Here is a 16,977-nt window from a genome sequence, read left to right as displayed (position 1 = left end):
AAGAGAAGACAGGAAGCAGAGTGCTCGGGAGAAGGACCACCCCGAACCGTCCGTCAGCGGAAAGTACCCCGACAGCTAAATGGATTTCTTGCAATTCATTCGATCGCACACGCGCCGTGCCTGCTGCTCGGTACCCGGTGCAGCATTGCGTCTCCCGACGGCCGTCGAGCATCCACAGGCTGATCACGCGTTACAGCATCCGACAGCGGTCGGGACAGATGTGACGTCTCCCACAGCACAGCTGGCCGTATAGTCCCCCGCAGCGACCCGGGCTACGCAGCAGGCGCTTTGATGTATGAAAACGATTAAGTGGGATCACACGGCGCAACAACCGTCCGTCTAATCCGGCAAACGAAGCGGCTGGCTCAGCTAAAAATACAGGGGAGGGGGGCGGGCGACGGCTCTTAAAGAAGCAGCAGCTGTGCAGCAGCCCGAGAAGAAACCAAAACACAAACACACGCACGCACATCACATCACATCGCTCGTGGAGAGCAGGATGCGTACCGGGAAGGGGCGGGGGGGCGCACGGGGAGGTGTGAACACTTGTCCGAGTGACGCGGTGAAGTTTCCGTTCCGATGAGCACGATGTCCGTTAGGAATGTCCAACGAGAAGTCGATGATCAATTCTGTCTCACCGGAATTGGGGGAATTACGCAACGAACGAAGGTGTCAACCGGCCGCACTTCAGCACGACGGACAGCGCCCGCGGGTCCGTGTGCGCGCATGTGCGCTGGGAAGCTGCGGAGGTGACACAGGTGAAGGACACACGATCAACTGATCAAGAGATTTTCAGTTGAACCCTCTATTAACATCCAGCCATTTCTGTTACAGGTGTGTCAGCATGATACGTGACAGGTGGGACAAGCGGTCCTCCCACACAACCAGGTACACACACGTTCAGGCGTTTATGAGACAGTTGATTGTTTTCATTGCTGTGTTTTATGGAGGAGGATGACGGTCAGCTGTTGTGTGGGGGTTTTTCCAGCATGGCTGCAACATAAAACATTATTGTTATTAAAGCAATCACACCAGAAAATGGAGGGAACAGGATGTGACTTTTTTTGACCTGATTGTTTCCTTGTTCTATGGAAATACATCAGCACACTATTCGCCACGTCATCAAATTCTCCACTCAGAATTGTTCTCAGTTAATCACTTGTTTGATCAGATCCCAACCACCTGTCCAGAGTCACAAGGAAGTGTCATTTATTAGCAGTGACAACAATAGATTCCCCCGGTCATTTGGATATCATTCAAATCGACCTTAAAATGGTGCAATATCTAATGCAAATGTTCAGCCAGTCAGGGGCCGAAGAAGAGTTTCAGTTTATTTAAGATTGTGAGTGGTTTTGTCTTTTAAAAAAAAAATGGACCAAGACTCTTGGTTTATGCATCATGATGGCGATAAAAAGCTGAACGCTTATTCACTTATTAAAGGTTCAGTTCACCCGACTACAAGAAAATCCTCTTCTCACTTCTCCAGCGGTGACTCACCAGATGCGCTGAATGAATTTGACAGGTTTTGAGATGTGTGAGATTACCGATTATCCGATACAACGGAGGCGGAAGAAGGGTTTTGTGTTTGATTCTCAAGGGATAATAATGACATTTAGATATGCTAATAGTAAAACAAAAATTCCACAGAAAGTGTATCTCTGTTACTTTAGCCGCACAACACAGTGCCAACGCCTCTCCGTGGACTATTGGAAATAGTTGTTGCTCTTAAATAATTAACTAGCCCTCCTATTTTCAATTCTGTAAGCGTCACAAAGAAGACAGAAATAACACCATTGCCCCGGGGGGCCTGCAGAAATACACAAAAACAGTAGTAAAATACCTTTTTTGGGAATTTGGGTGAATAAAACCTTTAATATCATTGCCAAAACTCCTCAATCGAGGGTTGGGATTCGAGGAAGAATGAAAGCGTCACTTTTTCCTGTAGTCAAGTTACGAGTTTGTGTTTTTGCAAAGAAAATTTGCAATGCATAGTTCCCGGGTGTGTCCTGAGTGCAACCACAGGCTGTGCACCAAACTTCCAGTCAGTGCATCTTTTGGATTCAGATGGAAAGATCAGCTTCTCAATGGTTTTGACCATGGTGGATATATTTCCATTATTGCATTGAGCTGTTACCAAAGTCAATCTAGAAGGACAAAATGAATAAGAAACGATACTTTCTGGAGCCTCCAGAGGTCAAAGACTACCTGGTCAAAGGAGAAAGATTTACCAAGTGGTCTGAGGTGAGTGGCCATTTGTGCAATTCTTTTATTTGTCATTGAGTGATGGGAGACATTTATCAACACTGACGTTGGATAAAATAACTGTTCTGGGAAATATAAGTAGTTCAATTATCCAACATGTCACATTAAAACAGCTCAGTTCCAGAGATTTGAACTAATTCCATTGTCTCCATCCAGGACTCCACAAAGACTGTTCCTGTCACCATGAAGATGGATCCAAAAGGTTTTTACGTTTACTGGGTCAACCAAAGCAAGGTAATTACTATTGAGATTAGAAAGGGAGGTGTGGGAAAAATGTTGAATGATTGAATTCCGTTCGGTGGCAAATGGAAATTAATTTCCATTTTTCCTGCATTAGAAAATTGCAACCCGGTAGCTTAGAGCACGCGCTAAATAGATGTCATCATGCAGGACTCACATCCACAGCGCGTGTAATGTTTATTACTTTGGGATCTGCCAGAGCTGTGGGATGGCTGCACACCGGTGTAAGCCGCTTGTGGAGATTATTGATTGGTGCTGATGTGGGCTCACCACCGGGCCGCTGAGCGCTGAAGCACTTGATGTGGAGGACTTGCTTTGTTTCTCTCTCATTGTCAAATGAAAAAAAAGCAGACATTGCAGTCGAACGTTTCCCACACAAACACAGTGAATATCATAGTTTTTGCACCTTCCAAAGGATGACTTGTATCTCAATCCATATTTGGACTGCTTCTTGTTTCTAGGAGACAACGTTTCTGGATGTGGCCACTGTCAGGGATACCAGAACAGGAAAATATGCCAAACTTCCCAAAGTGAGTACAGCATTGATCATTTCATGTAGTACTCCGCTCCCATTAGCTCAAAGTGGTGTGTTTGTTATGTGATCATCTCTGCAGGCATGCAAATAGGTCGTCAAGCCCATAATGCAGCCATTAGTACAAGAGACATATTTGCCATGCAAAAACAGCAGTGGACACATGCACCCGGGCTGCTGCCCCACCACAAAAACACACAGACGCACACATACGCAAAAGTAAACACGCACCGTATCACACACTGAGTTATGATCTGAGATTTCTGTGAGTGAAACCTGCATGTTTTTTTTGAGCCAAAATCGGAGGTTTTCCCTCGCTGGCCACCACAGAGAGTATGCAGCCCGTTGAGAGGGGTCAAAGGTGAACTCAGAAGTTGATGATAGTAAATTAGCGGACAGCGGAGGATTGTAACTAACGCACTGGTCTTCTTGCGGCTGCTTTTAGTCATACCCGAGCGCGTGAGTGTGTCTCAATGTGCCTGTGCATAGGTTTGCGTGCCTTTGTCAGATTTGCATGCGTTAAACAAACTCCCGCAGAACAAGAGCTTCAGATGTGATTTTACATCTTTAAGCAGATTAATAAGTAGCTTAAGCTTGAAAAAATGGCCACAAGCCATTTAAATTGGCCAGCAACACGTCTTTTCCCTCTCTTTTGCCTTTCACAGCACACCAAGGTTCGCAACGTGTTCAACATGGACTTCCCGGACAGTAACCATCTCACCAAAACGTTGACCATCGTCTCAGGTCCCGACACAGTGAATCTGACCTACCATAACTTCTTTGCCTCCAAGGACAAAGTGTCACAGGTAACGTGAACTGACTCTGTGTTATTGTCGCTGAGTTTGTCCTTTTGCTGTCTACTCTGATGCAAAAACAGCTCCTAGCCGCGCAATGAGCCTTTGCTTCACCTCAACAAGGGGCCCTCTGACTTCCCTTTACTCTGCATCAGACTTCAGTTTCCGTATTCAATCAAGTGTAATGAAATTTGTGCTTTGTTTAAATGCAACATGCACGGCTCCCATTTCCCGACGCGCTGTTATGTCGATGCCCTCTAGTGGTGACTGTGTCCTTTTTTAAATATGCAATAACAACGTTTCAAAAACATTTCATGTTGACATTCAATGTTGTATCCCGGTTTGTGCTGCACATCAGAACTGGGCCAATGACATCCTTGCAATCGCCTACAATGCTGCGAGAAACAACGCGTGCAGATATGTCTTCCTGGAGAAGATGTAAGTGATGTAATCTGACAGTTCAGCTTGTATTGTTGCTGAGTGACACTGAATAATGTGGTAAAGCTAAGCAACTGTGCCTCAATCGTAGATACACCCGCCTTTCTCTTCACACCAACAAGGACGGCAAGATCCCAGTGAAAAAGTAGGTCACGTTTCATGACAGGAAAGTTAGTCTGTACGGATCTTCAAATTTCTTACTGAGCGTTTCACTGTGTTTTTATCAGTATTTACAAGATGTTCCCTGCGGATAAGAAGAGGGTGGAAAGTGCCCTGGCGTCAGCACACCTCCCTAAAGGAAAGGTTAGGAAACATACACCACTGCGCACAAACAACCGACCGACTGTTTGTTATCTTTTTAAATCAGGCAGATGACATGTTTCTCCTTTTCAGTTTGACACCATCAAGTCTGATGTCTTTACCGAGTCGGCCTTCAAGCTCTTCCTGCAGAACCTCTGCCCTCGGCCTGAGATCTATGAGATCTTCACGTCTTAGTGAGTCTGCCTCTCCCCCTGCTTCTCTGGTCATCTCCTGATTAACTTGCTTCTTCACATAATCTGACTTGGAACTAAAGCATTAATCCCAAAGATTCGCCAGTTTGCCTCCGGTTCTCGCTGAGCTACCTGGCGTGGGCTCAGGATGCAGGTGCTGGTCCGTGATTTGCTGCAGCTCTCATTTCAATGCCGTGCCTCCCTGCAGCTCCAACAAGCCCACCATGACGAGGGAGAATTTCACCAAGTTCCTCAACGAGAAACAGAGGGACTCTCGGCACAACGAGGAGCTGTTCCCCCGTCTGCGACAGGACCAGATTAAGGCTCTGATGGACAAATATGAACCCGTCTCTTCCAATTCAAACAGAAGTGAGGTTCACCGATGAGGGCTTTGTTACAGCGGCCGGATCGCTTCGCTTTTTAACTGCATCTACGTGTCTTTTCCACCGGCAGATCTGATTTCCCCGGAGGGCCTCCTGTTCTTCCTGATGGGGCCCGAGACGTCGGTGGTCATGCAGGACACGCTGGCCAAGAGTCAGGACATGACTCAGCCGATACCCCACTACTTCATCAAGTCCTCCCACAACACATACCTCACAGGTCACACGCACCACTCGGACTTTTAGCTCGGAATCGTCTCCACCATCCGCTCGACTCTTGAGGGTCACTAAGGTTTTTTTTTTTTTTCCTTCTTCTGTCTGTCGCACCGCAGCCGGCCAGTTCTCAGGCGTGTCCTCTCCGGAGATGTACCGCCAGTGTCTGTTGTCCGGCTGCCGCTGTCTGGAGCTGGACTGCTGGAAGGGGAAACCACCAGAGGAAGAGCCCATCATTACTCATGGCTTCACCATGACAACTGAGATACTCTTCAAGGTGGTGAAGCACAGTTTTTAAGCTCGCCTTTGGTTGGTTGGTTCTGGTTGGACTTTTGTGCCTGAATACCTTGAAACCGCCTTAACTTCACTTTAAATGCACTTCCTCGTTGGAAAAAAATATACATTTGTGCTGCAAGTTGTTTTTTCTGTTGCATTGTTTCAGTTGGACCTCTTCAAACCCCAAATAGTGTCTGTCTATTAATTCAAATAAAGCCTTTACATTTAGTGATGACCTTTATTTTATGTCCAGGTGCACATTAAAGAGTTAAGTAAACACACACACACACACACACACACACACACACACACACAAACACACGCACAAGCAGAGCAAATCCTCGCGCTCTCAACTCTTCCATTTAAGGCTCCACGGTCTCAGTTTACTGTCGGCCTCTAGATGTGATGTGTTGAAGCTCAGCACGGAAGCAATAGCTGTGAAGCTTGTTTTCTCTTTTTAACGTTCTGGGAGAGTTTTCAGTCTGTGGATGTCATGCATTTGTTCTACTTCCATGGTTTTATCATATTTGAAGACTTTTCTTTAGTTCTCCTGCCCACTGAATCGTGGACATGACGACTCTTTCAAATATAAATGCACCTGAATACCAAAATAACCCGAACGCCTCTCTCTTTTTGATGACAGGATGTGATCGAGGCCATCGCAGAGAGCGCTTTCAAGACCTCCCAGTATCCGGTTATCCTCTCATTTGAGAACCACGTCGACTCGTAAGAACTGAGCTTACACGGTCGACACAAAGTGATTATGTCCAGATGTGATCATATTGACGGCACACATCGAACCTTTTGTTCGGGCAGTACCAGCAGACCGTAACGGCCGTTACTCCGCTTTGTTTCAGGGTGAAACAGCAGGAGAAGATGGCCAACTACTGCAAAACCATATTCGGGGATGCCCTGCTAACAGATCCGCTGGACAAATACCCCGTGAGCACACCGCCGCACCACAGCTCGCTGTGCAAAGATAAAGTTCATAAATGGCCGGACCGCCTTGTTTGATGAATTAGATAAAGGATTATTGTACCGCGTGTGTCTGTGTCATGAGGAGCAATAAATGGCGTTCCGGTTTGTTCTCTTCCTTATCAACGTGATCTCCAAAACCTGTTCGTAAAAATGTGTACGGAAATCTTGAACATACAAATTCGTAACAATACATAGGAACTGGCGGTGGTTAACCACGCCCCTTGAGTGAACAACATGGCGGACCATGTCGGATTCTTGAGTGAACGTCTCTCCGCCATGTTGGATTTTTTGAGGTGGGTTAGGGTTAGTATTCTATTCTTACAAGTTAACATTGATTTCTCGTTAAAAATGCAATCATCACACGTTTATTTTACACGGTTAGACTTCACAAAGTGTGTTTACGGGGCGCAGGTCCCCGTTCACTTTGAACAGGGTGACGTCATCAGTTGCAGTCCGTATTTATATCGTATGTATCATTACAAATTTGTATGTTTATGATTTTCGTATACATTTTTACGAACAGGTTTTGGAGATCAGGCTGCCCTTATCGCTGCCTGTTCAGCTCCTCCCGGCCATGACTGCGTGTGTGTTGTTTGTGTGTTTGTAATCCCTGAATCAAAGACATACAAATTAGAAACATTTTTAGCCCTGAAATGCCTCGAAAGTAGCAGTCATCTCCCCAGAGACACGTGAATAGATGATACGTTTAAAATAAGTCCACAGGAATTCAACACCTTTCGATTAGATCGGTCGAATCATTGTCGACTATCTAGTCGAGAACACATCTGTTTTTACTTGTAATGCAATTAAATTGCATTGCATTTAACTTTCTCCCACCATTGCGTTACTGCGAGATTATTATCTCAGCATACGAGGTTTTATGGTTACATTCTTAATAAAAGTTAGTTCTATGTTTCTCTTTATCCGAACTATGCAGCTGAAGCCGGGCCAGCAGATCCCCAGCCCATCCGAGCTCATGGGTAAGATCCTCATCAAGAACAAGAAGGGCAGCCACGAAAAGCCGGCCCAAACTAAGAAAACCAGCACGGCCGCCACCGACCCGACCGCAACCACCGCCTCGCCCACCCAGGACCCAAACTCCGCCTGCCCGGATCCCGCCAACCCGGCGCCTGGCAGCCAGGAGAACCACGGTGGACTCAATCGACCTCAATGTCAGACAACGTTTAGAAAATAGCCGTGTTTAGTTCCTTTTTAAAAAAAACATTATTATAATATGTTTAACCAGAGGGGGAGACAGCTGTGGAGGACGCTGAGGAACAAGAGGACACGGAGGAGCAGGACGAGGAGAAGATGAAGACGTCGGATGAGGTGCGCGGTTTCATCCGCTCAAACAGCTGGAGCTTCGGTTAACTTCCTGTCGCTCCCCCACAGGGCACAGCTGGACAGGAGGTCACAGCCTACGAGGCCATGTCGTCCCTGGTCAACTACATCCAGCCCAATAAGTTTGTCTCTTTCGACAATGCCAGAAGTACGTCTTTGCTGCGTAAATTTGGCCAAACTCACACGCAATTTGAGTCGGCGACACAAGGTAAACAAACGAAAGTGAAAGAGTGAGTTTTGTATTCCTCCCGTTTTCTTCACAGAGAAAAACAAGAGTTACGTCATCTCATCCTTCGTGGAGACCAGAGGGGAGGCAATGATTTCCAAGACTGCTGTGGAGTTTGTTGAGTATCCTTTAGGAGTTGCTGTGATCCGCTCACAAATACGGGAAACTGTACTAGATGGACTGAATCAGATCTTTTCTTTAACGTGTCTTTTAGTCCTGTAAACTACAGAGTTACTCTGCTTCTTAAACCATCTCTCTCAGATACAACAAGAGGCAGATGAGCAGGATTTACCCCAAAGGGACGAGGATGGACTCATCCAACTACAGCCCCCGGCCCTTCTGGAACGTGGGCTGCCAGATGGTGGCGCTCAACTACCAGACGATGGGTAGAAATGAACACGCAACACACAGACAGTCGGTCTGAAATGTGCCGTATTACACAAGGAGATGTAGCCACTCACAGCCTGACGACGTGTTTTAAATGTCGTCCTCTGCTATATTTCGAGACCTGAGCTTCTAATTTTCCCCCGCGGCATGTCAGCGTTGCACCTCTCCGAGCCTCTCCCCCCCCCGGGCTCTGCATCCCAACGGAGGGGGGGGGGGGGGGCGTGAACGGGCTGTTTTCTCTCTGCTTTCAGACTTCCCCATGCAGCTGAACATGGCTCTGTTCGAATTCAACGGCAGGACCGGCTACCTGCTGAAGCACGACGTCATGCGCCGCACCGACAAAAAGTTTGACCCTTTCTGCGACAGGATCGACACGGTTATCGCCAGCACACTGACCATAAAGGCAGGTCGACGGGCACGCTGTTATTACTCTCCTCGGCCGTAAACTGCCCCCAGTGTGTGTTTGGCTGTTGTTTTAGATTAGATTAGATTCAACTTTATTGTCATTGCACAGAGTACAACTACTGAGGCAACAAAATGCAGTTTAGCATCCAACCAGAAGTGCAAAATAGCAAAAAATGCAGAGTATGTGCATATTTAAAGTGTAATAAGTGAAATGATTGGCCGTTGTATGTGCAAACCAACAACAAAATGTGTGAAGAAAGGTCAACATTTTCAAAAATCTTCGTTTATACCCACTGTGTCCTTAACACAAGGCCACACAACAGCATCCGCACTCTCAGCTGCTTCCTACATGTCTGTCAGTGTATTTCAGTGTCGTTTTCCCGCCTCCCCAGATCTACTCAGGCCAGTTTCTGTCCGACAAGAGCGTGAAGACGGGAGTCGAGGTGGAGTTGATCGGGCTGCCGGGAGACCCCAAGAAGAAGTATCGCACCAAGTGGTCCACCACACCCAACGCCATCAACCCGGTGTGGAACGAGGAGCCTTTTGTTTTTGAGAAGGTGTGTGTCAGTAATCAAACCCAGCCAGCACACGACGCCCCGGCGTGGCCGCTGCTGTCGGGGGGGTTCTTAATATGTTTGTTGTTGTCGTGTTATAGATCCTTATCCCAGAAATGGCGTCTCTGAGAATCGTGGTTCACGAGGAGAACGGTAAATTCTTGGGACACAGAATTATTCCGCTGGACGCCATCCAGTCAGGTCGGTGGCACTGAGAGAAAAACATCGCACCTCGACACGCTTTGTCTGCACCAGAGGAGCAGCTGCCTGTTGTTGTTTTTTTTTCAAATTCACGGGGATTTGTTTTATGGCCCGCAGGTTTCCATCACATCTGCCTGCGCAGTGAGAGCAACATGCCGCTCACGCTGCCCGCTCTCTTTGTGTACATCGAGGTCAAGGACTACATCCCTGCAGCCTTCGCAGGTGCTTGGATTTTTGCTTTGGCTTTTTTGCAAAGGAAAAAGCGTCTGGTGCAAAAAAAAAAGAGACAGATTTGTTAAAGCTCGCTAGCATTTAGGTTTCTTTGACATTCATCTTTGATTGACGCGTGAGTTACTGACGCACCCGATTCTACCTCAGATTTCACAGATGCCCTTTTCAATCCAACCAAAGGAGCGGAGAAGACTACAAAGGCCCCCAAGGAGGTGACAAAACAGCCAAAGTCAACTTAATTCAGCTATTGTCCACTAAAATCCTCACATCAGTAATGTCCTCAGTCCTCCTTTGAATCCTGAAGCGTTTTCTACATTGTGAACTCGTCCTTTCTGTCCCCACGCAGTCATCCGCTGACTACGTTTCTCCCTACGAGAAGCCTCTTGTGGTTGAAACCCCAACAGACACGGCTAAGGAAAGCGAGGCCGCTGCCGCAGGTAATGAAGCTTGTGAATGGGACACAGTTCATAGTTTTTTAAACAGATACTGAGATTCAGTTTTGTATGAATTAAGAAGCTCTATTTGAAGGCTATCTTCTCCCGGTAGAACCGGCAGCATCCGAACCTTCGCCCCCAGTTGACGCCAATGACCAGTCAGCCGGGTCTGCTCCGGAGGCCGCGGAAGAAGCTAAAGAAGAGACCGAGGTCAAGACGGACGCTCCACAAGCTGCAGCAGAACCTCCTGCTGAAGATCCGGCCCCGGACCCAGAAAGCTCCACACCAGAAACCCCACCCGAGTGCCCGGCTGTGCCCGACGCGGCGGCCCCCGAGAAGGAGGCCGCTCGAGAGCCAGAGGCGCCTCCCGCAGTCACAGAGGAGCCGGCGAACGACCCCCCTGCCGCCCCTTTGCCTGCCGCTGATGACGCAACCGGCCCGGAAGCTGCCGGAGGGCCCGTCGCGGTGGCCCCGCCCGGTCCGGCCAGCGCACCGGCCGAGTCGGTCGGAGCAGGTGACTCGTCTCAGCCGCCGGCGTCCAGCGAAGGTATAACGCCGATGGCGCACCCTGCGCTGCACTCCTCACAGTTTCCATGTCAGCATTGCTCTCTAGGTGGAGACCCGGCGGCAACGTAAAACCTATTCAGAACTTTTTTTGTTGAACAGAACTTTGAAAAATGCACATGTGGAAGGATTCTCACAACAAGACGTGCTGTGTTTGTGCCGCAGAGCCTTCAACCGTGGCCGCTGAAGAGCTGACGCAGCACAAGGCCTATCTGAAGGTCGTCAAGCGTCAGGAGAGGGACCTGAAAGAGGGAGAAAAGAAGTGTCAGAAAAAAGGGGAGGATCTGATTCAGAAATACTCAGACACGTTCAAGACCATGAAAAAGAAAGCGTCTTTGAAGAAGAAAGAGTGAGGAGATGATTTGTATTTCCAATTTGTCATTTTCTAATGTTTATGTTTATTAAATCACCAAAGAGCATCCGACGGCGTATTAATTCTTACCCACTAATGAAATTGTTGTTGTTGTTGTTGTTTTGGTCATTGTCGCAAAGGAAGCACGGAAAAATGTTCGGCGGCTAATGTGTTTTTTCAGCTGAAGCAGCGAATTAGAGGATGCAGAGAACATCCACATAAACATTGGCCACATTGACCGGCGTACTCTGCCATCCACACTCATCTCTCAGGACAAAACGTGGCATTCAAGGCCAAATTCTATTTTCAGAAGCAGCACGGTTGTACTTCTGTTCTGTACCTGTAGGGATCATGGCTGCATGTCAATAAACTATTTCCTTGCACATCATGTCACGTTTCCTCCAGGGGAGGGGGAAGCACCTTTGACCCTGAGCGCGTGCAGGAGCAGAAGGAAAAGATGCAGGTTGAACTGCAGGACCTGTGGACGGAGCAGGTGGATCACCTGAAGAAGAGGAAGGAGCACTGTGCAACAGAGGTGAGGCAAAAACTAAAAGTTGCATTGTTAACAATTCAGTTTTCCCCATTTCAAATAAGAGAAAAGACGACGGCGATGGAGAGCAATGAACCTGAAACTGCACTTCGGTACACAGTATTCTTATTTGAAGAAGGGGTCAACTGATTGTGTGAAATGTGGAAGACTTCGCTTGTAGAGGCAACACCAATTACCATCTCCTGTTGTTGAGTCTGCAGTTCCCTTCAGCTTTACTGTCTGTTTGCTCGTTGTTTTGGTTTTACAGCCTGCAACTCAACCGGCTTGTTTCAGTATTGCATGAAAATACTGTAAAATTACAACATACGAGACCTGTTAAGCACCAAACCCTCCCCAAATGTTTTGGATGTGTCGAAGACGTCGAGTGAACGTGTGAAAGCAGATCGGTTTATTTTTATTTTCATGTTTAATTTATACAGCTAGCATTCGTTATTGACGTAGCTAGCAGACGTAGCAGCACGTCAAAGACTTAGCTCGGACGAACACCGCCAACGTTGGTTACCAGATCTTGCGAAGGTGTGAAACTGAGACAAAAGAAAGACCTCAAACAAAGTACATTTTCTCAGTCAGATTGTTCGGGAGAAATGTGACTCCCAACCAAAAAATGGGTCCCATATTTATATTTATTTTCAGTGACTTGGGGGAGAAATTATCTGTTCACTTCTCTCATCATAGATTCAGGTCGTCGGGCTTCTGTGAAACGCACGCAACACAAATTCAGGACACCAACTCCCCTGAACATCTGTTAGACAGCGAGGGGTCAATCGGGTGTTTCTTTTTAACCTCCCAGTAAACAGAATGTGCACTGCAGAGGTGCTGTGGAGGGGCTTTAGTCTTGGACTCATCGAACTTGAAGCAAAAGTTCATGCAAAGTTCTGTTTGGAGAGAGACTTTACTTTAGTTGCACGAAACACGGACATTGTTATTTAGAGCCTCCTTTCGAGCTCCATCTTGACTGTGACATTGTGTCATTTCTTTCTTTTGTTGTCACAGAGACTGGCCAAACTGTTGGAGTTGGCCACAGAGAGGCACGCCGCTGAACTGAAGACCCTGGAGAGGTGTGAGCTCACACACGACACATTTTGGGACGCGCTGTGCACACTGAGCGGGCTTCGCCAACCCTCTCGTGTCTTGAGATTTTGATGTGACATTTTTTGTGTGAGTGTGTGTGGAACATTTTACATTTTGCAAGGACGATATAATCATATGGCCAATGTGTGTATCTTCCGATGTCCTCGGCTGGCTTGTGGTGTCCTGGGTGTGCATGTGCGCGTTATCCCAAGTCCCCAGCTGGCAGACGGTTGTCTCGGGACAAGCATTGTCCAACGGGTGTATAAACAGCGGTAGGGGAGAAAAAGGCAGCGCCGGTAATCCACCTGTCCACACGGACACTGTGGCATCACATCTAAGCCTCCCGTCACCGAAAGAGAAAAGGTCACCTCAGAGACGCACAGCCGAAGGAGCTCAGTTCGAAGGAAAAAAAGGTTCTTTATTGGCCAGTTGTTTCATTTTCAGAATCTTAATCGGGTCCTTGCTTTTTGTCTTTACCTCGGTCAGAGAAGAGAATAAGAAGAAGACACGTTCATCCTCGGGGAAAGCAAAGTAAGTTCACAGCATGACCCGCCTTCAGTCATTTAGTGTTGCCATTTATTACCATTCCTCTCACTCTCACGTCTTTTTTTTGTCCAAAATGAAAAGAAATATAATTGAATATTAACAGTATGCAGAGGCTTCTAATTGATAGTTATCCTTTTTTAGGTTGAAAAGGGGAATGAGCACAGAGGTGTTGGATGAGCCTAGTCTGTCTGACAGTACAGTAAGTAGTCTTTTAAATTCATTTAAAACAGCAATGATCATTATGTAAAATAGTAGTTTGACATTTATTTTGAATTCCGTTACTTGCTTTTCGTCAGTTTTCTGAGGAGATTGATACAAATCCCGATCCTTAAACTGGCGCTGGCAGCCGGTTAGCTTAGTTTAGCATTAATATTGTAATCTGGGGAAGCACCCTTAGCCTAGTTCTGTCCACAGGGAACCAAATCCACCGGACAGCTCAGCTTCCGTGGCACAGAATGACAGTGGTATCGTCTAATTTCATCTCAAAATGTCAAATCACTCTTTTAAAGGAAATAGTCTGAGGCTGCACGCTGCCGCGCGTCACTGCGCACGTACACTGCAACACGTATTCAAGTTTGTGTGACTGTGGTTACAGAAAGACAGAAAGCGTCTTTAGAAATGAACCCAAACGCGGAATGAAACCTTTCATGCATCTGAGCACATGTTCACATCCACCCCCGGACAACAAACGGCGCGTGCACAACCATTCACCCACCCGCCCACGAACAAACACACACCTTTTATTCACCGAGGGAAGTGCAGCGGGCCCTGACCATAGGCCGGCCTAGTCTATTACTCAGAGGCAGTTTGCAGGGAGCAGACTAATCCATGTGCGGTCAATGACTCACTGCGCTGCGCTCTTGTTTCTCTTGACGGCTCATCATCCGTCCATTTCACTCTGCCCTTCTCCCATCGACTTCATCCGGAAAGAAGCGAAAACCCACTCGCACCTCTGCACACAAAGGGCCCTTTGCAGCTCATTTTCACTTACCCAATCAAGCCCCGTGCCCATTTATTACGGCAACTGTTTTCAACACAATCACTTGCTTCATCAGCGAAGCCTCAGTATTGAATAAAGATTGTGGAACTGAGCCGGACGAGTCCAACCTGTCTTGACTGTATTGATCGTCTTGCTCGGGTTGCGTCCCGTGGGTGCGTTCCCCTCTAGATGTACACTCTCACGGAGGGAGAAACAGGAGCAGTGACACGCTAACCGTCTTTATCGCCCACTCGCTGGTGTAGAATCAAACCACAGATCGATCAAATGTTGTGCGGTGCTCTGTTGTGTTGTGACAGGCTTCAGATTGCAGCCCACAGCAAGTGACTCTCGTGAAGAAACAGGCTGCAACGCTGGAGGAGATCAAGGCACTGACCAATCAGGTACACGCATTGCCACCAGGAGACACCTGTAACTATGTCATTCAGGAGCTGAACTAGAAGCCGGAAGTCCTGATCGCGTTTTCAGCGCTTCAAAATATCGACGGCTAGTCAATCAAGGCCGACGACAGTTTTACCAGTCAGCACAATTTGATTCGTAACCATCACATTCAATTTCCTCCCGAATCTTAAAGGTTCTTGCTTGTTTAAGACGATTTCTGCAATTTCTGAAATAAGATGTTATTGTTGAATTACAGGTTAGGAAGATGCATACATGTTTCCCATCCCTTGACCTTGAGTTAAAGCCGTAAGGTGATTAAAATGTGATTCATACAAGCAAAGTTCAAACGATGCCAGCAACAAAATCCCTACATTTTCAAATTGCTCGTCCACCCGGGCGGTTTTCTATCAGCGATCATACGTAACGTTTCAGCGTGACGGATTTAGTGCAGACCGAGCTCCCACCGCTGCAAATGATGTCAAGCAATTATATGACAATGTGTTGCTTTGAATTGGTCCAATCTTGGCAGTTATTATTGAGAAAAAAGGTGTTGGATTGAAGCGTTAATGCCAGATGGATGGTGTGTTAACGGTATTAACTCCCTTCCTTCCGTTATGACGACAAACTGCTGGAGAAAGGAGTCCATTGAAATGTCAACGTGCCCGTAACTCCTAACCAAGCTTCGGCCCCTTTTGTCGGCAGCTCAATAACGAGGCCCTGCAGGAGCACCATCAGAAGCTGAGGGCTCTGCCAGCGGAGGTGAAGCAGGCCGTCAGCGTCTGCGTGGGGGCTCACTTTCCCGAACTGGTCGACCAGGCCGGAGACACGAAGGTGGAGGGGGCGGCCGGCTATGCGGACGTCTTCCTGGGTTAGGTGTGCCTTTTGACCCCTGACCCCCCCCCCCCAATTACATCCTCCCTCAACCTGTTGTAACCTGGTTTAATGAGTAGTAGAAAAAACGTAGCTCTGTGTGGATTTTAGTTTGAAGGAGCTGGTCATGGGGGGAGCTATTTCGGGAGTCATTAAGCCTGTAATTATATTTCTGTAGGTGTCCTCTAGACTGAATATTTGATCATTTGGAAATTAATCTTTATTTGAGTTGCTTTTTAAAAAGCCAAAATTTATTCCTGGGTGAAAGGCCGCTAGTGAAAGCTTTCCGTTCTCCTCATGACATCACAAGTAGGAAGAAACGTAGCTGCAAAGATTGTTTATCAAAGTCTGCAGGCTGAATGAGGACAATGGCTCCAATCTTTCACACTTCAGCCCCCCGGTGAGATTTGCTCTGCGAAGCAGAACATTCACGCTGATATTTTATGTGTAGTAGTAGTAAGGAAAGAAATACAATTTTCAAAAACATTTTCAGTGTAACAATGGTGTGATGGCGATGGAAATGGCAGCACCAGTCCATCAATTTCCCCCCTGCATCATTTGCTCTAGTTATCAATAAACCTTTCTTTTCACTTTACTTGTGTGTGTTATTTTTCCAAGAAACGGTTTAGTCTTTTGTCATCACAGTAGTTGTGTTTACATGAAACTTACAGAACGTCCGTGATAGAAAGGGGCGTCTCTCTGTACAACGTGGTCTCTCTGATCTCTGCTTCAGTAAACTCTCACTACACTAATTCCACTAATTCTCGTAGCTCATCGAACTTTATGTCAATGTTCATCTCAATGGTTTTCTCTTACTGTGTGTGTCCTCGCAGCCGGAGTAATTTGGCTCAATACAGGCTCAAATTGTGGACCAGAGAAAATTCCAACGAGAATAATTCAGAATAAACCTGAAAGAAAGAAATGCGCAACCTCTGCTGATGAATAAAGGCGTGCGCGTGACTCACTGACCAAAGCAACCTGCCGGCACTTTGCATTTCCCTTTTTTCCGCGTGACACCGGCCCTCTGAATCAAATGACACCAATGACATTTAAAAGTAGAAGATCTTGATGAACGAGACGCAGCTTGTGCCCGAGAGTCCTGCCACCTCGTGCAAAACACAGATGAACTGTGAGCTTCGGAGTGCGAAAACCAGTCAGCCCTGAATCACCGGGCCGATATAATCTCACATGCGACGTGGATGACTCTCATGCCAGCTGGAGGGGGAAGGCCTGAGCAGGAGCTTTGCCACCGACGAACACTTGGCC

At 47.2% G+C, this 16,977-nt stretch overlaps 1 protein-coding gene across 2 annotated transcripts; it reads left to right on the top strand.

Annotated features, from left to right (window-relative positions):
• Window positions 1-17: 17 nt before the first annotated feature.
• Window positions 18-16,306, top strand: plcb2 (phospholipase C, beta 2). Of its 2 annotated transcripts, XM_040198853.2 has the most exons (33): window positions 18-755; window positions 832-885; window positions 2,416-2,493; window positions 2,961-3,029; window positions 3,697-3,837; window positions 4,184-4,263; window positions 4,355-4,408; window positions 4,491-4,566; window positions 4,657-4,757; window positions 4,963-5,123; window positions 5,208-5,354; window positions 5,467-5,624; window positions 6,267-6,349; window positions 6,481-6,565; window positions 7,539-7,752; window positions 7,848-7,930; window positions 7,994-8,090; window positions 8,206-8,290; window positions 8,430-8,554; window positions 8,807-8,958; window positions 9,353-9,517; window positions 9,616-9,715; window positions 9,833-9,937; window positions 10,094-10,158; window positions 10,293-10,383; window positions 10,493-10,927; window positions 11,110-11,293; window positions 11,702-11,831; window positions 12,840-12,904; window positions 13,404-13,448; window positions 13,605-13,662; window positions 14,760-14,843; window positions 15,544-16,306. In XM_040198853.2, exons 3-33 carry the CDS (start codon window positions 2,443-2,445, stop codon window positions 15,712-15,714), a joined length of 3,660 nt encoding a protein of 1,219 aa, XP_040054787.2. In that variant the 5' UTR covers window positions 18-755; window positions 832-885; window positions 2,416-2,442; the 3' UTR covers window positions 15,715-16,306. The 2 variants fall into 2 exon arrangements, with proteins under 2 accessions (XP_040054787.2, XP_040054786.2); XM_040198852.2 differs by lacking the exons at window positions 18-755; window positions 832-885 and adding an exon at window positions 2,035-2,238.
• Window positions 16,307-16,977: the final 671 nt, after the last annotated feature.

The sequence above is a fragment of the Gasterosteus aculeatus genome, chromosome 15 (assembly GCF_964276395.1).
Source record: "Gasterosteus aculeatus chromosome 15, fGasAcu3.hap1.1, whole genome shotgun sequence".
Taxonomy (NCBI): Eukaryota; Metazoa; Chordata; class Actinopteri; order Perciformes; family Gasterosteidae; genus Gasterosteus; species Gasterosteus aculeatus.
Note: the sequence above shows the minus strand (reverse complement) of the source record. Positions and strands in the feature narration are given on the sequence as shown.